The sequence below is a fragment of the Mastacembelus armatus genome, chromosome 11 (genome assembly GCF_900324485.2).
Source record: "Mastacembelus armatus chromosome 11, fMasArm1.2, whole genome shotgun sequence".
NCBI lineage: Eukaryota > Metazoa > Chordata > Actinopteri > Synbranchiformes > Mastacembelidae > Mastacembelus > Mastacembelus armatus.
Window position 1 is genome coordinate 19,625,844 of NC_046643.1, and position 19,923 is coordinate 19,645,766.

General features: G+C 41.8%; 8 gene segments (V, D, J or C); 6 read left to right on the top strand and 2 right to left on the bottom strand.

The window, feature by feature from the left end:
- The first annotated feature begins 585 nt into the window (after nt 1-585).
- On the top strand, nt 586-1,161 carry LOC113126921 (immunoglobulin kappa variable 3-20-like). The segment is given in 2 exon segments: nt 586-638; nt 855-1,161. Coding segments are annotated over 2 exon segments (357 nt in total).
- Nucleotides 1,162-1,847: 686 nt separating this feature from the next.
- Nucleotides 1,848-17,053, bottom strand: LOC113126938 (Ig kappa-b4 chain C region-like). The segment is given in 3 exon segments: nt 1,848-2,365; nt 3,329-3,363; nt 16,890-17,053. A coding segment is annotated over 1 exon segment (255 nt).
- Nucleotides 3,884-4,353, top strand: LOC113126910 (Ig kappa chain V region 3381-like; the record flags this gene model as incomplete). The annotated part of the segment is given in 2 exon segments: nt 3,884-3,935; nt 4,043-4,353. Coding segments are annotated over 2 exon segments (363 nt in total), but the record flags the coding sequence as incomplete, so codon positions are not given.
- Nucleotides 5,400-6,082, top strand: LOC113126909 (immunoglobulin kappa variable 6D-21-like). The segment is given in 2 exon segments: nt 5,400-5,451; nt 5,668-6,082. Coding segments are annotated over 2 exon segments (363 nt in total).
- LOC113126916 (immunoglobulin kappa variable 3-20-like) lies at nt 9,291-9,866 on the top strand. The segment is given in 2 exon segments: nt 9,291-9,342; nt 9,559-9,866. Coding segments are annotated over 2 exon segments (360 nt in total).
- Nucleotides 10,552-17,967, bottom strand: LOC113126871 (Ig kappa chain V-III region MOPC 63-like). The segment is given in 4 exon segments: nt 10,552-11,056; nt 11,820-11,857; nt 17,490-17,808; nt 17,916-17,967. Coding segments are annotated over 4 exon segments (738 nt in total).
- LOC113126891 (Ig kappa chain V region 3547-like) lies at nt 12,310-13,079 on the top strand. The segment is given in 2 exon segments: nt 12,310-12,361; nt 12,469-13,079. Coding segments are annotated over 2 exon segments (381 nt in total).
- A 1,038-nt stretch (nt 17,968-19,005) lies between the features above and the next one.
- Nucleotides 19,006-19,502, top strand: LOC113126892 (Ig kappa chain V region 3381-like). The segment is given in 2 exon segments: nt 19,006-19,057; nt 19,165-19,502. Coding segments are annotated over 2 exon segments (375 nt in total).
- The last annotated feature ends 421 nt before the right edge of the window (nt 19,503-19,923 follow it).

The following is a 19,923-nucleotide window of genomic DNA, read 5'->3' on the forward strand; positions in this document are numbered from 1 at the left end:
TCAATGATTTCCCTTTATGTTACATTAAATATATATCAGTTAGAAACTGACCAACTTATTAAATATCTACAAAAATCTTTCTTTAATCATTTTTATTTGTGTTCATTACATTTTTGGGTCAGCTTTTTTAAAAGTGTAGTCACTAAATTTATTGTGACAAACACCTGCATTTATCTCTAAACCTTTGTCTGACTTTGAGGCTTTTCAAATCACACATTGTACAAACAGACCTCAACTTTCGTAAAACATTAAAAATTATTCTCTGTAATAAGCCTCAAACTTCTTCCACAGCTGAAGTCACATCAGCCTTTATAGCTCTTCCTCAAAATCAGATGGACGTATAGACAGTGGGTTTTGACACCATTGTGTCAGGAATGATGTACATACTCAGTTTATATGGTCATTACTTGCAGCACAGGGGGAAACATCCTGATACTGTGTTGAACAGCTGCAGCTGACTGACTCTGTGTGTTTGCATATGTGTCCTGCCTCTGTGCTCCAGACGTTAAGAGGCCAGTGTTGATCAGTGGCGGTCCAGGCCTTTCAGAGCCACCCACACGCCGTCAGCACCATGATGATGATGAGGATGATGATGTCTCTGACTCTACTGCTGGCCACCCTGGGGCTCCTGGTTCAGGGTGAGACTCACTTCTGAAAACTTTGCTTCAGGATGCAGCCAGGTTCACCACAATGATGTTCTGCTCTGATGGAGAAACGCTGACACGAGCAGCACTGAGCTTCTTCCATCTATTGTCCATGTTAAAGAAATGATCCTCTTCTGTTTGGATGATGATCGTCTTTCTCCAAGCTGGACTGGTCTCAATAAGCCTTCTCCTCTTTTTCATGTTTTCCAGGGTCATCAGGACAAATCACCCTGACTCAGTCTCCTGGAGCTCAGTCTGTTGTTCCAGGACAGACTGTCAACATCAGATGTAAAGCCAGTTCACATGTTAGTAATGATCTGCAGTGGTACCTTCAGAAACCTGGAGAAGCTCCTAAACTCCTGATTTATAATGCTGCATCGCGTCAGTCTGGAGTTTCTGATAGTTTCAGTGGGAGTCAGTCTGGGACTGACTTCACTCTGACCATCAGTAGAGTTCAGGCTGAAGATGCAGGAGTTTATTACTGTCAGCAGGATTACAGCTCGTTCACACAGTGAAATAACGTCGTACAAAAACCTCCCTCAGCTGCAGAGGAACTGATGTGAAGTGACAGCTGCACAGAAACTGAAACACTGAGAAACATGACTACAAACATGTTTCACAGTTAAATATAATTAGGACATTTTGACAATGTAGAATTTTATAGTTAATAAAGTAAATAGTTAAAGCATGATTGTAATAAAATTTAAATTGGTATAATAAAATAAAATACACCTGTTCTCAAAACAGATAATACAGATCAAAACAGGAATATTAACATAATTTTATAGTGGATTAATATATATCATGAAAACTACAGATATTTTGTTAGAAAACCCAACAAACATAACAAGTGATATGTTGATTTACTGAATTTGAACACTAAATTATTTGTATCATTTTTTCCATAATAGAATTGTTAAATGTGGATGTTGTCAATGTTCAGTGTTCAAACTGTTGTAGATTAAATCAAAGGACATTTCAACATGGCCTCCTTCATCACTGTTGCCCACATTAATACCTGCTGCTTTGTTCTCTCACTGCAAAACTAAGACACTATGTTGGACTGAGAGTTAAATAATCTCAGAGAGTTTTAATAGAATCACCTCTAAAAATACAGACTGATCATCATATTCTAGCAGGATGTTAATACTTGTAGATTATAAATAAAAGACATTTGAACTAATAACATCCACAGAAACGTTGTTGATTCAAAGACAAACTTTATTATCTTCAAATGTGAACAGTGTCAGCGTCACCATGAGCAGAAAAATATCACTATTGAAATCTTTTATTCTAAACAAAGAGACAGAGTTGCAGAGAGCAGAGTAAAACTAGAATCAGAGTAAAACCAGTTTCAGAGTAAAACCAGAATCAGAGTCCCAGTGAGTCAGGTCAGGACTGGGAACACTGGTCTCTCCTCAGTGTCTCTGTGACGGGACTCTGGGAGCCCTGGGTGGCCTCACAGGTCACAGAGCCCAACCTCCCCCACTGGTCTGCAGGGAGCCTCAGGGTGCTGCTCCAGCTGTAGCGGCCGTCCTTCCCCAGCACCCCGGGGCTCCTGCTCTCCTCCCAGCTGCTGCTGCTGCTGCCGTCCACCTTCCAGGTCAGACTCCAGTCTGAGGGGAAGCCCTTGTTGGCCAGGCACATGAGCGTGGCCTTCCCCTGCTGCAGCTCCTGGCTGGAGGGGCCCAGCACCGTCAGGTTGGGGACCACTCGACCCACTGGAGGAGGAGACAGAGACAATATGAAGACAGCTCATACACAGAGAAAACAAACTCCACCCTGTTGGTTCCAGCAGAGGACTCTGCTGGTTCTGCTGGTCTTCGGCGTTTCGTTTCCCTCTCTGAGCTCAGTAACCATGGCAACAGACAGGCATCACTGCTGAACCGTGGCAACAGGCAGGTTTCGGTGCTAAAGATAAACAGCTTCAAGCAGGAAACTCTTTAGTTTCATGAACAAAGTTCAACATCAGTGTTCAAGGATCCAAATGCTGCACTGAAGCCAGAGTGTGAGGCTTTTATTTGATCCTCCACATGTTTTAGTTCAAACCAAATCTTATAAGAGAAGGTCTCATTTACACAGGCATCACTGTTGGACCATGAGCACAGATTTCACTGCTCACAGAGTTTTTAATGCTGAAATGTTTCCCAGCTCTAATATTAATCGTACTAATACAGCAAGTAGTTCAATTAGCTCGGGTCAGGTTATGATGTTCATCAGATACTGGGAGGATTTGACCTGATATTAAACTGTTCAGTCCTGAATGAAGCTTCAGGAAAAACACATGCAATGATTTGAATTTCTCCAACTTATTGTGGCAGATTTGTTTGGCTGAAGTTTGATCATTATTACACACAAATCAATGAAGTCGATTTTCTTTCAGTCCAAGTTTGAAAACAAAACAGGACAAATTATAAACCAGAATATTGTCTTCAATAAATAAATGTTTCTTTGTAAAAACAACATATTAAAATGTACAAACTGTCCAAATGAAAATTTCAGAGAGCAACATCAGAGTTTCTTCATCAGACAGAATTGTATCAGTAACACAGTGACGTCTGTAACATTCACTTCAACATTATATTTTAATTATTAGACAAAATATTAAAGATAAGTCTGATTTTATTCAAAAAAAATAGTCAAAACTTTTAATTTGAATTAATCTTGTAGTCAAATGTACTTACAGTTAACTTCCAGTCTGGTTCCTCCACCGAACGTGTACCACAGTGATACAAACTGATTGAGGGGTCGTACAAAAACCTCTCAGTGCAGAGACACGGCTCTCTGAGTCTGAAACAAACAGTCAACAAAAACAGTCTGTAAAACACAGCTGCTGTTATAAACATGAACTAAAACTGAGCTCCAGAAAACACCCAAATTAATTAATTTGTTGAATATTCAGTAGATTTTTAATGTCTTGAATTCAAACTAAATGTTGCACATGCACCATCATTCATTCATTCAAAACAGATATTTAGGAAAAACATCCACCAAACAAATCAACACATTCCTAATCAATACTGTGATAAAGTGATTGATCCATGAATAATCAGCCTGACCAGAGTGATCCAAGTCCCTGTTGGACTCAGTCAGAACATTTCCATAGAGAGCCACTTTGCATCAGCAGCACCATGCTCCAGTGCTCTGGGACAGTTTATAGTCCTGAGAGTTGAACACTGGATGACTGACAGCTGTCCTTCATGACAACAGAAGCCACAGAAATCCTCCTCATCAAAAACATGACTCTGATCTCCGTCCTCATCTGGACTCTCCTCTGCTGCTGCTTCACAGGTAAAGTCCAGAGAATCCAACTCCTCTCCTCTATGAACATCCGTCGCTGTGAAATGAAGCCTACAAAACCATGAGGCTGCTTTATGTTTTTGTCTCTGTGTCCTCAGAGTCCAGAGGCCAGGTCACAGTGACTCAACCTGGAGCAGTGAGCTCTGCTCTGGGAGGAGACGTCACCATCAGATGTAAAACCAGTCAGAATGTGTATAATTCAAATTATTTAGCCTGGTACCAACAGAGAGATGGAGAAACTCCTAAACTGCTCATTTATGCTGCTAGCACTCGAGAATCAGGGACTCCAGGTCGTTTTACAGGCAGTGGATCAAACTCTGACTTCACTCTGACCATCAGTGGAGTTCAGGCTGAAGATGCAGCAGTTTATTACTGTCAGAGTGAACATAACATCAACAGTCAGTGGGTGTTCACACAGTGAAAAATGGTCATACAAAAACCTCCCTCAGTCAGACTGAACAGAAACTGAACTGTCTGCTGCAGCTAGAAACTACTGCAGAGACTGATACAGTTCACTGAGACACTGCAATTAAACGGAGTCTATAGATCAACTACTGTATCTGCTGTATGTGCTTACGAAGAATCAGTACATATACTGGAATTGTTCCTCTTTAAACTTTTCTTTAACCAAGTCATTTCCATTTGAAAATCCCAAAGCATCTTTGAATTCACACTATCCCAAAATCAGCTTTTACGCTGATGACCTCCTATTATACATCACCATATCTTCATTTTCCTTCTTTCACTTATTAAAAAACTCACTAATTAAAGGAAGGTTTCTGGCCTTTCACGTTTTTTTATATTCCAGATGTCTCCAAACTCAAATAAAGTAGGTAAATTTCAATGATTTCCCTTTATGTTACATTAAATCTATTTCAGTTAGAAACCTGGAATTGGTTTTCCTTATCTGACTTATTAAATATCTACAAAAATCTTTCTTCAAACAGTTTTTTACTTTTTATATTTATTTTCATTTCTATTTCTGCGTCAGCTTTTTTAAAAGTGTAGTCACTAAATTTATTGTGAAAAACACCTGCATTTATCTCTAAACCTTTGTCTGACTTTGAGGCTTTTCAAATCACACATTGTACAAACAGACCTCAACTTTGATAAAACGTTAAAAATTATTCTCTGTAATATGCCTCAAACATCTTCCTCAGCTGAAGTCATATCAGCCTTTATAGCTCTTTATCAAAATCAGGTGGACGTATATACAGTGGGTTTTGACACCATTGTGTCAGGAATGATGTACATACTCAGTTTATATGGTCATTACTTGCAGCACAGGGGGAAACATCCTGATACTGTGTTGAACAGCTGCAGCTAACTGACTCTGTGTGTTTGCATATGTGTCCTGCCTCTGTGCTCCAGACGTTAAGAGGCCAGTGTTGATCAGTGGCCGTCCAGGCCTTTCAGAGCCACCAACACGCCGGCAGCACATTGATGATGATGAGAATGATGATGTCTCTGACTCTACTGCTGGCCACCCTGGGGCTCTTGGTTCAGGGTGAGACTCTCTTCTGAAAACTTTGCTTCAGGATGCAGCCAGGTTCACCACAATGATGTTCTGCTCTGATGGAGAAACGCTGACACGAGCAACACTGAGCTTCTTCCATCTATTGTCCATGTTAAAGAAATGATCCTCTTCTGTTTGGATGATGATTGTCTTTCTCCAAGCTGGACTGGTCTCAGTAAGCCTTCTCCTCTTTTTCATGTTTTCCAGGTTCATCAGGACAAATCACCCTGACTCAGTCTCCTGGATCTCAGTCTGTTGTTCCAGGACAGACTGTCAACATCAGATGTAAAGCCAGTTCTAGTATGGGCAGCTACCTCCACTGGTACCTTCAGAAACCTGGAGAAGCTCCTAAACTCCTGATTTATTACGCTACAACCCGTCAGTCTGGAGTTTCTGATCGTTTCAGTGGAAGTGGATCTGGGACTGACTTCACTCTGACCATCAGTAGAGTTCAGGCTGAAGATGCAGGAGTTTATCACTGTGGACAGAGTGGGTACAGCTTCCCGTTCACACAGTGAAATAACGTCATACAAAAACCTCCTTCAGCTGCAGAGGAACTGATGTGAAGTGACAGCTGCACAGAACCTAAAATAGTGGCAGGTCTGATGAAAACATTTTATAACACACCACAACATTCACACTTTCAGCATCAAGAATACAGTGTATTTTTATTAATTACACTCTCAAGTATGTTTTAAAGATTTGTTCTATAAAAATAACTGAAAGTCAGAAATACTCCTGACGAAGCTTTTAGTTCTTAAGATAAAAATCTAAACTTACAACATGTAACCAATACTTGAACAGATTGAGTTACAGGGGTTTATTTTTTTTAACCTTTATTTAGACAGATTAGCTTTCACAGTCATTTCTCCTCTAGAAAAGACATGATCACATTAACAGTTAAACAAATTCACACCCTTAATATTTATTTTGCACTTCTTCTGTTTTTTTAAACACATTCTCAGTTTCAGTTCAGAAAAAATCATCACTTAAAAATCTATTCAGGTTGCTCTAAATGATATAGTTTTATTCATATGGTATATTGTAGTAAAAATATTTGAATCTTTGGAGTGAATATTAACAAAAACTAGATAATACAGCACAGTTTACTGCAGAATCAAACGTGGAGCTGTTCTTCTTATATACATAATCTCACCCTGACACAAATCAAGACACTCTTGATCACATGGATCCAACTGTTTTAATTTAATAGAGCTTCATATGCCAGCAAGTTTATATATTAGAATATGGACATGGGCGACATCGAAAGACACTTTATTAATATAAATGATCAATTATTTTTTTACATATTCTGAAGTCACCAGAATTAATAAAAACACAGATATATTGATACTGATGTGTTACTCTGAGACTTGAGCCCTGGGTGGCCTCACAGGTCACAGAGCCCACCTTCCCCCACTCATCTGCAGGGAGCCTCAGGGTGCTGCTCCAGTTGTAGCGGCCGTCCTTCCCCAGCATCCCGGGGCTCCTGCTCTCCTCCCAGCTACTGCTGCGGGTGCTGCTGCCGTCCACCTTCCAGGCCAGACTCCAGTCTGAGGGGAAGTCCTTGTTGGCCAGGCACATGAGCGTGGCCTTCCCGTGCTGCATCTCCTGGCTGAAGGGGCCCAGCACCGTCAGGGTGGGGAGCACTTGACCCACTGCAGGCAGACAGAACAAATTGTACAGAAACTGGGAGTTCGTTTGAAACTGGTCTTCAGTGTTTCATTCCCCTTTTAGAGCTCAGTAACCATGGCAAAAGGCAGGCATCACTGCTGAACAATGGCAACAGGCAAGTTTCAGTACTAAAGATAAAAATGTTGAGGCAATAACCTTTTTTGGTTATGTCAGTTAAACCAGTCTGGTTTTTCCATTAAACATGTCCCACACTGATTTAAACAAGTCAGTGTACAAAAACCTCTCACTGTAGACATGACTCTCTGTCTTTGAGACTGAAAAGATTAGCAAAAACTTTACTCAGGTTCTTGAAAAACTGTGTCTGACCAAATATGATTTAAATTTTTATTGTAATATTAAGAATGTGATATGATCCTCTCTGAAACTAAAATCAAACATGGACAGATCTTCTCTTTGGTAAATTCTTCAGTGCATCCAAATCCATATAAAAGTAATTTGCTTAGTCATGAACTGACAGATCTGTTGATCCATTGATCAACAGCATGATCAGAGTGATCCAAGGCCCTGGTGGACTCAGTCAGAACATTTCCATAGAGAGCCACTTTGCATCAGCAGCACCATGCTCCAGTGCTCTGGGATAGTTTATAGTCCTGAGAGTTGAACACTGGATGACTGACAGCTGTCCTTCATGACAACAGAAGCCACAGAAATCCTCCTCATCAAAAACATGACTCTGATCTCCGTCCTCATCTGGACTCTCCTCTGCTGCTGCTTCACAGGTAAAGTCCAGAGAATCCAACTCCTCTCCTCTATGAACATCCGTCGCTGTGAAATGAAGCCGACAAAACCATGAGGCTGCTTGATGTTTTTGTCTCTGTGTCCTCAGAGTCCAGAGGCCAGGTCACTGTGACTCAGCCTGGAGCAGTGAGCTCTGCTCTGGGAGGCTCCGTCACCATCAGATGTAAGACCAGTCAGAATGTTCATGGTGGGAGCTATTTACACTGGTACCAACAGAGAGATGGAGAAAGTCCTAAACGAATCATTTACTATGCTAGCAGTCGAGACTCAGGGACTCCAGATCGTTTTACAGGCAGTGGATCAAACTCTGACTTCACTCTGACCATCAGTGGAGTCCAGGCTGAAGATGCAGCAGTTTATTACTGTCAGAGTTATCATGAGATCAACAGTCAACGTGTGTTCACACAGTGAAAAATGGTCGTACAAAAACCTCCCTCACTCAGACTGAACAGAAACTGAACTGACTGCTGCAGCTGGAAACTACTGCAGAGACTGATACAGTTCACTGGCACACATCAGTTAAACAGAGTCAATAAAACAACTACTATATGTGCTGTATGTGCTTACAAAGAATCAGTACATATAATTGAATTGTTCCTCTTTTAACTTTTCTTTAACCAAGTCATTTCCATTTGAAAATCCCAAAGCATCTTTGAATTCACACTATCCCAAAATCAGCTTTTATGCTGATGACCTCCTATTATACATCGCAATATCTTCATTTTCCTTCTTTCAGTTATTAATACAATCACTAATTAAAGGAAGGTTTCCGGCCTTTCACGTTTTTTATATTCCAGATGTCACCAAACTCAAATAAAGTAGGTAAATTTCAATGATTTCCCTTCATGTTACATTAAATCTGTATCAGTTAGAAACTGACCAACTTATTAAATAGCTACAAGAATCTTTCTTTAATCATTTTTATTTGTGTTCATTACATTTCTGGGTCAGCTTTTTTGTAAGTGTAGTCACTAAATTTATTGTAACAAACACCTGCATTTATCTCTAAACCTTTGTCTGACTTTGAGGCTTTTCAAATCACACATTGTACAAACAGACCTCAACTTTGATGAAACATTAAAAATTATTCTCTGTAATAAGCCTCAAACTTCTTCCACAGCTGAAGTCACATCAGCCTTTATAGCTCTTCCTCAAAATCAGATGGACGTATATACAGTGGGTTTTGACACCATTGTGTCAGGAATGATGTACATACTCAGTTTATATGGTCATTACTTGCAGCACAGGGGGAAACATCCTGCTCCTGTGTTGAACAGCTGCAGCTGACTGACTCTGTGTGTTTGCATATGTGTCCTGCCTCTGTGCTCCAGACGTTAAGAGGCCAGTGTTGATCAGTGGCGGTCCAGGCCTTTCAGAGTCACCAACACGCGGGCACCATGATGATGTCTCTGACTCTACTGCTGGCCACCCTGGGGCTCCTGGTTCAGGGTGAGACTCTCTTCTGAAAACGTTGCTTCAGGATGCAGCCAGGTTCACCACAATGATGTTCTGCTCTGATGGAGAAACGCTGACACGAGCAACACTGAGCTTCTTCCATCTATTGCCCATGTTAAAGAAATGATCCTCTTCTGTTTGGATGATGATCGTCTTTCTCCAAGCTGGACTGGTCTCAATAAGCCTTCTCCTCTTTTTCATGTTTTCCAGGTTCATCAGGACAAATCACCCTGACTCAGTCTCCTGGATCTCAGTCTGTTGTTCCAGGACAGACTGTCAACATCAGATGTAAAGCCAGTTCAAGTGTTAGTAATGATTTGGAGTGGTACTTTCAGAAACCTGGAGAAGCTCCTAAACTCCTGATTCATGATGCTGCATCACGTCAGTCTGGAGTTTCTGATCGTTTCAGTGGGAGTCAGTCTGGGACTGACTTCACTCTGACCATCAGTAGAGTTCAGGCTGAAGATGCAGGAGTTTATTACTGTCAGCAGGATTACAGCAGACCGTTCACACAGTGAAATAACGTCGTACAAAAACCTCCCTCAGCTGCAGAGGAACTGATGTGAAGTGACAGCTGCACAGAAACTGAAACACTGAAAAACATTACAAACATGTTTCACAGTTAAAAATAATTAGGACATTTTGACAATTTAGAATTTTATAGTTAATAAAGTAAACAGTTAAAGCATGATTGTTTTAAAATTTAAATTGGTATAATAAAATAAAATACACCTGTTCTCAAAACAGATAATACAGATCAAAACAGGAATATTAAAGTAATTTTATAGTGGATTAATATATTTATATCATGAAAACTACAGATATTTTGTTATTAAACCCAACAAACATAACAAGTGATAAGTTGATTTACTGAATTTGAACACTAAATGAGTTGTATTAACTTTTCCATAATAGAAATGTTAAATGTGGATGTTGTCAATGTTCAGTGTTCAAACTGTTGTAGATTATTTCAAAGGACATTTCAACATGGCCTCCTTCATCACTGTTGCCCACATTAATACCTGCTGCTTTGTTCTCTCACTGCAAAACTAAGACACTATGTTGGACTGAGAGTTAAATAATCTCAGAGAGTTTTAATAGAATCACCTCTAAAAATACAGACTGATCATCATATTCTAGCAGGATGTTAATACTTGTAGATTATAAATTAAAGACATTTGAACTAATAACATCCACAGAAACTTTGTTGATTCAAAGACAAACTTTATTATCTTCAAATGTGAACAGTGTCAGCGTCACCATGAGCAGAAAAACATCACTATTGAAATCTTTTATTCTAAACTAAGAGACAGAGTTGCAGAGAGCAGAGTAAAACTAGAATCAGAGGAAAACCAGTATTGGAGTACCAGTGAGTCAGGTCAGAACTGGGAACACTGGTCTCTCCTCAGTGTCTCTGTGACCGGACTCTGGCAGCCCTGGGTGGCCTCACAGGTCACAGAGCCCAACCTCCCCCACTGGTCTGCAGGGAGCCTCAGGGTGCTGCTCCAGCTGTAGCGGCCGTCCTTCCCCAGCACCCCGGGGCTCCTGCTCTCCTCCCAGCTGCTGCTGCTGCTGCTGCCGTCCACCTTCCAGGTCAGACTCCAGTCTGAGGGGAAGCCCTTGTTGGCCAGGCACATGAGCGTGGCCTTCCCCTGCTGCAGCTCCTGGCTGGAGGGGCCCAGCACCGTCAGGGTGGGACGGACATCACCTAGGAGACACCAATCGGCTTAGAGCACAGGTACCACACAGCTGTCAATCAAACGGCACACACCTGGACACCTTTCCTGTGTCAGAGTGGATTTTCTCCTTTAAGGACTTTGTGTCAGATGGTTTTTCTGCTCCACCAGTCACTGACTCACACGTTGTTTCACTTCCCTTTAACAAACCTCTCATGCACATCAGCACAGAGACAGTCAGCTCACAGTTTGACCTGAAATATGTCAAACTACAGACGATACAAAACTGGATCATCAAAAACATCCAAAATATTTCCATTCAAATATTTAGTGAAAGAAACAAACACAGAAAATGACCTGAATGAACTTCATGTTGATTTCAGTCATTGTTTAACAAACTGTTCACATGATTTCAAGCCACATTTAAAATAACGTGACACAAGAACAACAGTTTTTTAGATTTTCAAATATCCATCTTTATCTTCACTGTTTTGTAGATTAAGTCAAATTCAAAGTCACTGTGATAACAGTTATTGTGGTGGAAAATCAAAAAATATTTTTAAAACATTTTAAAGTTTCAGTGTTTCTAAACCTCAAATGAAAATTTGTAGAAATTTGTAGAAACAAGTTGAATCAAACTGCTCTGAGTTCACCTTCATGAAGGAGGTGGAATAAAACCATAAATACTAAACAAATTACAAATATAAATGAAAGTTTGATCAAACAGAAACATTAAAAACAGAATTTAAAATGTCACTTTACAATATTATATTTAGTATTTGTGCAGAAACTTACTTCCAACTTCCAGTCTGGTTCCTCCACCAAAAGTCCACCACAGTGATACAAACTGATTGAGGCATCGTACAAAAACCTCTCAGTGCAGAGACACGGGTCTCTGAGTCTGAAACAAACAAACTCAACAGTTGTTGAAAACTATTTCTCCCACATAAAAAAATAACTACAATGGCTTCACATACAGTATTTTGAATATATTTTGTGTTATTTTCAAAAAAAATTTATTAATTAAGGATAAATCCAAAATCTTGCAGTATAGGTTTGGAAAATATTCCCAAAAGGTTTGTCCTCCATAGAGAATCAGCCTGATCAGAGTGATCCAAGTCCCTGTTGGACTCAGTCAGAACATTTCCATAGAGAGCCACTTTGCATCAGCAGCACCATGCTCCAGTGCTCTGGGACAGTTTATAGTCCTGAGAGTTGAACACTGGATGACTGACAGCTGTCCTTCATGACAACAGAAGCCACAGAAATCCTCCTCATCAAAAACATGACTCTGATCTCCGTCCTCATCTGGACTCTCCTCTGCTGCTGCTTCACAGGTAAAGTCCAGAGAATCCAACTCCTCTCCTCTATGAACATCCGTCGCTGTGAAATGAAGCTGACAAAACCATGAGGCTGCTTTATGTTTTTGTCTCTGTGTCCTCAGAGTCCAGAGGCCAGGTCACAGTGACTCAGCCTGGAGCAGTGAGCTCTGTTCTGGGAGGAGACGTCACCATCAGATGTAAGACCAGTCAGAATGTTAATGCTGGGAGTTACCACGATTTAGCCTGGTACCAACAGAGAGATGGAGAAAGTCCTAAACTGCTCATTTATGGTGCTAACAATCGAGTATCAGGGACTCCAGGTCGTTTTACAGGCAGTGGATCAAACTCTGACTTCACTCTGACCATCAGTGGAGTCCAGACTGAAGATGCAGCAGTTTATTACTGTAAGAGTTTTCATGTTATCAACAGTCAGTGGGTGTTCACACAGTGAAAAAGGGTCGTACAAAAACCTCCCTCAGTCAGACTGAACAGAAACTGAACTGACTGCTGCAGCTGGAAACTACTGCAGAGACTGATACAGTTCATTGACACACATCAGTTAAACGGAGTCTATAGAACTCAGTGAAACTTAAATTCATATTTATGTATATATCACCCATATCCTGTCAAAGACATCTCAAGATATTTATCAAAATAAGAAACTACAATTTAAAACAAAATTAATACAAAATTCACTGCATATAAAAACAACATGCTGGTGTAAAAATGATTATCCACCTTCAAAGTCCCCACTCATCAAGTACAGTAAGGAGACTTATTCCAAAGCCTGAGAAAACAGGAACCTTTTAGACTCTAAATCTATGGGGAGCTTATTCCAAGGTTTATTTGTGAAATAGTTAAAAGTAGCTTCCTCATGCTTCGCTGTGGGCTTCAGGTTAATTAGCAAATTATGATTAGGATCCGGCCGGTGGTCGAACCTCGGATCCAGGAGGAACAATGCGGTTTCCGTCCTGGGCGTGGAACACTGGACCAGCTCTACACACTCTCAAGGGTGCTCGAGGGTTCATGGGAGTTTGCCCAACCAGTCCACATGTGTTTTGTGGACTTGGAGAAGGCATTCGACCGGGTCCCTCGTGACATGCTGTGGGAGGTGCTTCAGGAGTATGGGGTCCGGGGCCCTTTGCTGAGGGCTATCCGTTCTCTGTACAAACAAAGCAGGAGCTCAGTTCGCATTGCCCGTAGTAAGTCAGACCTGTTCCCAGTACACGTTGGACTCCGGCAGGGCTGCCCTTTTTCACCGGTTCTGTTCATTACTTTTATGGACAGAATTTCTAGGCGCAGCCAGGGGCCAGACGGAGTCCAGTTCGGGGACCACAGGATTTCATCTCTGCTTTTTGCAGATGATGTTGTCCTGTTGGCTCCATCGAGCCAGGACCTCCAGCGTGCGCTGGGGCGGTTTGCAACCGAGTGTGAAGCGGCTGGGATGAGAATCAGCACCTCCAAGTCTGAGGCCATGGTACTCAACCGGAAAAAGGTGGTTTGCCATCTCCAGTCCAGGGGAGAGATCCTGCCTCAAGTGGAAGAGTTTAAGTATCTTGGGGTCTTGTTCACGAGTGAGGGAAGGACGGAACGTGAGATTGACAGACGGATCGGGGCATCGGCAGCAGTAATGCGGTCAGTGTACCGGTCCGTTGTGGTGAAGAAGGAGCTGAGCCGGAAGGCGAAGCTCTCGATTTACCGGTCAATCTATGTTCCTACTCTCAACTGTGGTCATGAGCTTTGGGTCATGACCGAAAGAACGAGATCGCGGATACAAGCGGCTGAAATGAGCTTCCTCCGCAGGGTGGCCAGGCGCTCCCTTAGAGATAGGGTGAGGAGCTTGGTCACCCGGGAGGAGCTCGGAGTAGAGCCGCTGCTCCTCCTCATTGAGAGGAGTCAGTTGAGGTGGCTCGGGCATCTATTTCGGATGCCTCCTGGGCGCCTTCCTGGGGAGGTGTTCCGGACATGTCCCACCGGGACGAGGCCCCGGGGAAGACCCAGGACACGCTGGAGGGACTATGTCTCCCGGCTGACCTGGGAACGCCTCGGTGTCCCCCCGGAAGAGCTAGAAGTGTCCAGGGAGAAGGAAGTCTGGGTATCCCTGATTCGGCTACTGCCCCCGCGACCCGGCCCCGGATAAGCGGTAGAAGATGGATGGATGGATGATTCTGTGATCTCATTATCCCAGGTACTCCGGTTTCCGCCCACAGTCCAGAAACATGTATTTCAGGTTGATTGGTGACTCTAAATTTCCCATAGGAGTGAGTGTGAGTGTGTGAGGTTCTTTGTCTCTATGTGGCCCTGTGATGGACTGTTAAGCTGTCCAGGGTGTACCCCTGCCTTCCACCCAAGAGAGAGCTGGGATAGGCTCCAGCAGATCCCCGTGACCCTGGTTCAGGACAAAGCGGGTATAGAAGATGGATGGATGGATGAAGAGACAGGTAACCAGTGCAAAGTCTGAAGAACTGGAGTAACATGTTCAGTTTTCCTAGAGCTTGTTAAAACTTTTTTACACTTTGTACAAGTTGAAGCCGTTTGATTGACTTTCCATGAAGTCCAGTTAAAATACTGTTACAGGGGTCATGTTGTGTGGTGACAAAGGCATAAATGAGTCTCACATAATTATGTATGGACATTAAGTCCCTGAGCCTGGTTCATCCCAGAGTCCAACAAAAATCCAAGATTCTCAACACAGGTATTGCCATTTTAGAGTTGGTGGGAAATAAATGGCTGAAGCATCAATCTACTACTTTGTTTACAAATACAATGAGTTTAGTTTTTTCCTTGATCAGTTGGAGAAAGTTTGATTTCATCCATAAGTTTATGCAAGAACTTTCATAAATGGTCTAGCAGGGCATTACCAATCACTGAGAAGGACAGATAAATCTTAGTATCATCAGCATGATTGTGGTATTCAACATTATAGTCTTGAATGATGGAAGTGTGTAAAGATTAAAAAGAAGCCCAACTGAACTCAGTGGGACCCCATAGGCCTTTGGGGGTCCCACATAGAGGAACTATAACGAGCAAGAGAGACAAAGTATTTTCTATCTTGAAGATATGAACTGAAACTGTGCAGTAACATCCCCATCGACCAAACAAGATTTCAAGTGTATCTAGGATGGTGTGGCCCACTGTGGCAAATGTTGTTTTAGCTTCATCAGTATTTAGATGTATAGAGTGGTGCCTGTTAGGTGGCAACGAGTGGCAGCAGCTCCTCTGTTTGTTTTTTTGTTTTATGCAAGTTTTGATGAGTTTTTACTAAATTATCATCTGTTAATCCAAGTCAAGTCAAGATGTTTGCTTTTTCTCTGATAATGGATGAAAGTGGAGGAGTTGGGATCTTCTAGTTCCTGTGGAAAGACATATGGAGGTTATGGAAACTGCATCAGAAGACATACGTTTCCGTGGCAATGACAATGGAACAACTCTTAGCTCTCAAGAGAACAAGTCTGCTTCTTGGTATAAAACCTAAAATCCCCCAAGACCTGAGGAGGCGTAGGAGGGGCTGGAGATGTAAACCATGTCTCCCAACAATCATTATGGGGAATGTGAGGTCACTCTGCAACAAAGTGGATGAACTTTCTGCTTTAGCTAGCAGCCAGCCAGAGAGTTTCATTGATTCAATTTAATACTTGTCAAGTATGTTGGGTTTCTTACAAAAATATCTATAGCTTTTCTACCTGGGATATAAATGTATGAATCAAATTTAAAAATGACCATTTAAATATTAATGTGTTTACATCTATAATATGTATTTTATTTTGGGGATACAAGTTTAAACGTAATAACAAACATGCTGTAACTATCTACTTTTTTTAGGCTGCTCCAATGAGGGGTTGCCACAGCAGATAAATGTAATTGTAATTTCAGCAATAGAAAAATGTTGAGGTACAATACAGAGAATAAGTTTTGGAGTCACATTAAAGTTAATTTCTTTCTGAAGCATGTGCAATGTGACGTGTGAAAAGCCTCACAGGATTGAGTTTTTCACAATACATTGTGACATTTGTGACTATACTTTTAAAAGACTTGATCTGTAATTGAAATGAAAACAAACAAACAGTAAGAAACTAATTCGAGACAGAATTTTCTACACATTTGACATGTTAGATTAGAAAAATCAAACCCAAGTTTCTAATTGATCCATGATTAACATAAAGGTAAAAACTTTAAACTTCATTATTTCAGTTTGGTAAACTGGAATTATAGGCCAAGTGAAGAGGAAGAAAACTGCCTTTAGGGATTATATAACAAACTGTAAAAAGGTAAAATGAGGATATTGTGGGGTATATTAGGAGGTTATCAGGACCTGATTTAACCTGAATAAATAAAAATATAAAGAGAAACAATTCAACTATATGTACTAATTCATTCAAAGCACATACAGCAATTGCAGTAGTTGTTCTATAGACTCTGTTTAACTGATGTGTCCTCAGTGAACTGTATCAGTCTCTGCAGTAGTTTCCAGCTGCAGCAGTCAGTTCAGTTTCTGTTCAGTCTGACTGAGGGAGGTTTTTGTACGACCATTTTTCACTGTGTGAACACCCACTGACTGTTGATGGAGTGTAAACTCTGACAATAATAAACTGCTGCATCTTCAGCCTGGACTCCACTGATGGTCAGCGTGAAGTCAGAGTTTGATCCACTGCCTGTAAAACGACCTGGAGTCCCTGATGCTCGAGTGCTACTACCATAAATGAGCAGTTTAGGAGTTTCTCCATCTCTCTGTTGGTACCAGGCTAAATAGTTTGAATTATGAACATCCTGACTGGTCTTACATCTGATGGTGACGTCTCCTCCCAGAGCAGAGCTCACTGCTCCAGGCTGAGTCACTGTGACCTGGCCTCTGGACTCTGAGGACACAGAGACAAAAACGAAAAGCAGCATTATGGTTTTGTCGGCTTCATTTCACAGCGACGGATGTTCATAGAGGAGAGGAGTTGGATTCTCTGGACTTTACCTGTGAAGCAGCAGCAGAGGAGAGTCCAGATGAGGACGGAGATCAGAGTCATGTTGTGTGTGTGTGTCCTCAGTGAACTGTAGCAGTCTCTGCAGTAGTTTCCAGCTGCAGCAGTCAGTTCAGTTTCTGTTCAGTCTGACTGAGGGAGGTTTTTGTACGACCATTTTTCACTGTGTCAACGACCACTGACTGTTGATGTAGTGAGCACTCTGACAGTAATAAACTGCTGCATCTTCAGCCTGGACTCCACTGATGGTCAGAGTGAAGTCAGAGTTTGATCCACTGCCTGTAAAACGACCTGGAGTCCCTGATGCTCGAGTGCTAGACCAGTAAATGAGCAGCTTGGGAGTTTCTCCATCTCTCTGTTGGTACCAGGCTAAATGATGGTAATTGCTCCAAACATGAACATTCTGACTGGTCTTACATCTGATGGTGACGGAGCCTCCCAGAGCAGAGCTCACTGCTCCAGGCTGAGTCACTGTGACCTGGCCTCTGGACTCTGAGGACACACAGACAAAAACATAAAGCAGCCTCATGGTTTTGTCGGCTTCATTTCACAGCGACGGATGTTCATAGAGGAGAGGAGTTGGATTCTCTGGACTTTACCTGTGAAGCAGCAGCAGAGGAGAGTCCAGATGAGGACGGAGATCAGAGTCATGTTTTTGATGAGGAGGATTTCTGTGGCTTCTGTTGTCATGAAGGACAGCTGTCACTCATCCAGTGTTCAACTCTGAGGACTATAAACTGTCCCAGAGCACTGGAGCATGGTGCTGCTGATGCAAAGTGGCTCTCTATGGAAATGTGAAGTGTAAAGCCACCAGGGGCTCCCAGAGTCCTGTCACAGTGGAACTGAGGAGAGACCAGTGTTCCTAGTCCTGACCTGACTCACTGTGACTGCTATTGGTTTTATTCCAATACTGGTTTTACTCTGTTCTCTGCAACTCTGTCTCTGTGTTTAAAATAAAAGCACTCCAGCACCGTCAGGTTGGCGGCCAGTCGACCCACTGCAGGCAGACAGAAAAAATTGTAGAGAAACTGGGAGTTTGTATGAGACTGGTCTTCAGTGTTTGATTTCCCTCTTTGAGCTCAATAACCATGGCAACAGGCAGGCATCACTGCTGAACCATGGCAACAGGCACGTTTCAGTACTAAAGATAAAGATGTTGATACAGGAACCGTTTTGTGGTTATTTCAGTTAAACCAGTCTGGTTTTTCCATTTAACATGTCCCACAGTGATTTAAACAAGTCAGTGTACAAAAACCTCTCACTGTACACACGAATCTCTGACTTTGAAATATGAAAAATTTAGCTAAAATTTTACTCATGTGTCTGACCAAATATGATTTCAAATTTCATTGTAATATTAAGAATGTGATATGACCATCTCTAAAACTAAAATAAAACATGGACAGATCTTCTCCTTGGTAAATTCTTCAGTGCATCCAAATCCAGATAAAAGTAATTTGCTTAGTCATGAACTGAAAGGTCTGTTGATCCAATGATAATCAGCCTGATCAGAGTGATCCAAGTCCCTGTTGGACTCAGTCAGAACATTTCCATAGAGAGCCACTTTGCATCAGCAGCACCATGCTCCAGTGCTCTGGGACAGTTTATAGTCCTGAGAGTTGAACACTGGATGACTGACAGCTGTCCTTCATGACAACAGAAGCCACAGAAATCCTCCTCATCAAAAACATGACTCTGATCTCCGTCCTCATCTGGACTCTCCTCTGCTGCTGCTTCACAGGTAAAGTCCAGAGAATCCAACTCCTCTCCTCTATGAACATCCGTCGCTGTGAAATGAAGCCGACAAAACCATGAGGCTGCTTTATGTTTTTGTCTCTGTGTCCTCAGAGTCCAGAGGCCAGGTCACAGTGACTCAGCCTGAAGCAGTGAGCTCTGCTCTGGGAGGCTCCGTCACCATCAGATGTAAGACCAGTCAGAATGTTCATGGATCAAACTATTTGCACTGGTACCAACAGAGAGATGGAGAAACTCCTAAACGGCTCATTTACTATGCTAGCACTCGAGCATCAGGGACTCCAGGTCGTTTTACAGGGAGTGGATCAAACTCTGACTTCACTCTGACCATCAGTGGAGTCCAGGCTGAAGATGCAGCAGTTTATTACTGTCAGAGTTATCACTGGTTAAACAGTAAGGATGTGTTCACACAGTGAAAAATGGTCATACAAAAACCTCCCTCAGTCAGACTGAACAGAAACTGAACTGACTGCTGCAGCTGGAAACTACTGCAGAGACTGATACAGTTCACAGAGGACACATCAGTTAAGCAGAGTCTATAGATCAACTACTATATATGCTTCACATGCTTACAAAGAATCAGTACATATAGTTGAATTGTTCCTTTTTAAACTTTTCTTTTACCAAGTCATTTCCATTTGAAAATCCCAAAGCGTCTTTGAATTCACACTATCCCAAAATCTGATTTTATGCTGATGACCTCCTATTATACATCACAATATCTCCCTTCTTTCAGTTATTAATACAATCACTAATTAAAGGAAGGTTTCTGGCCTCTCACTCTTTTTATATTCCAGATGTCACCAAACTCAAATAAAGTAGGTAAATTTCAATGATTTCTCTTTATGTTAC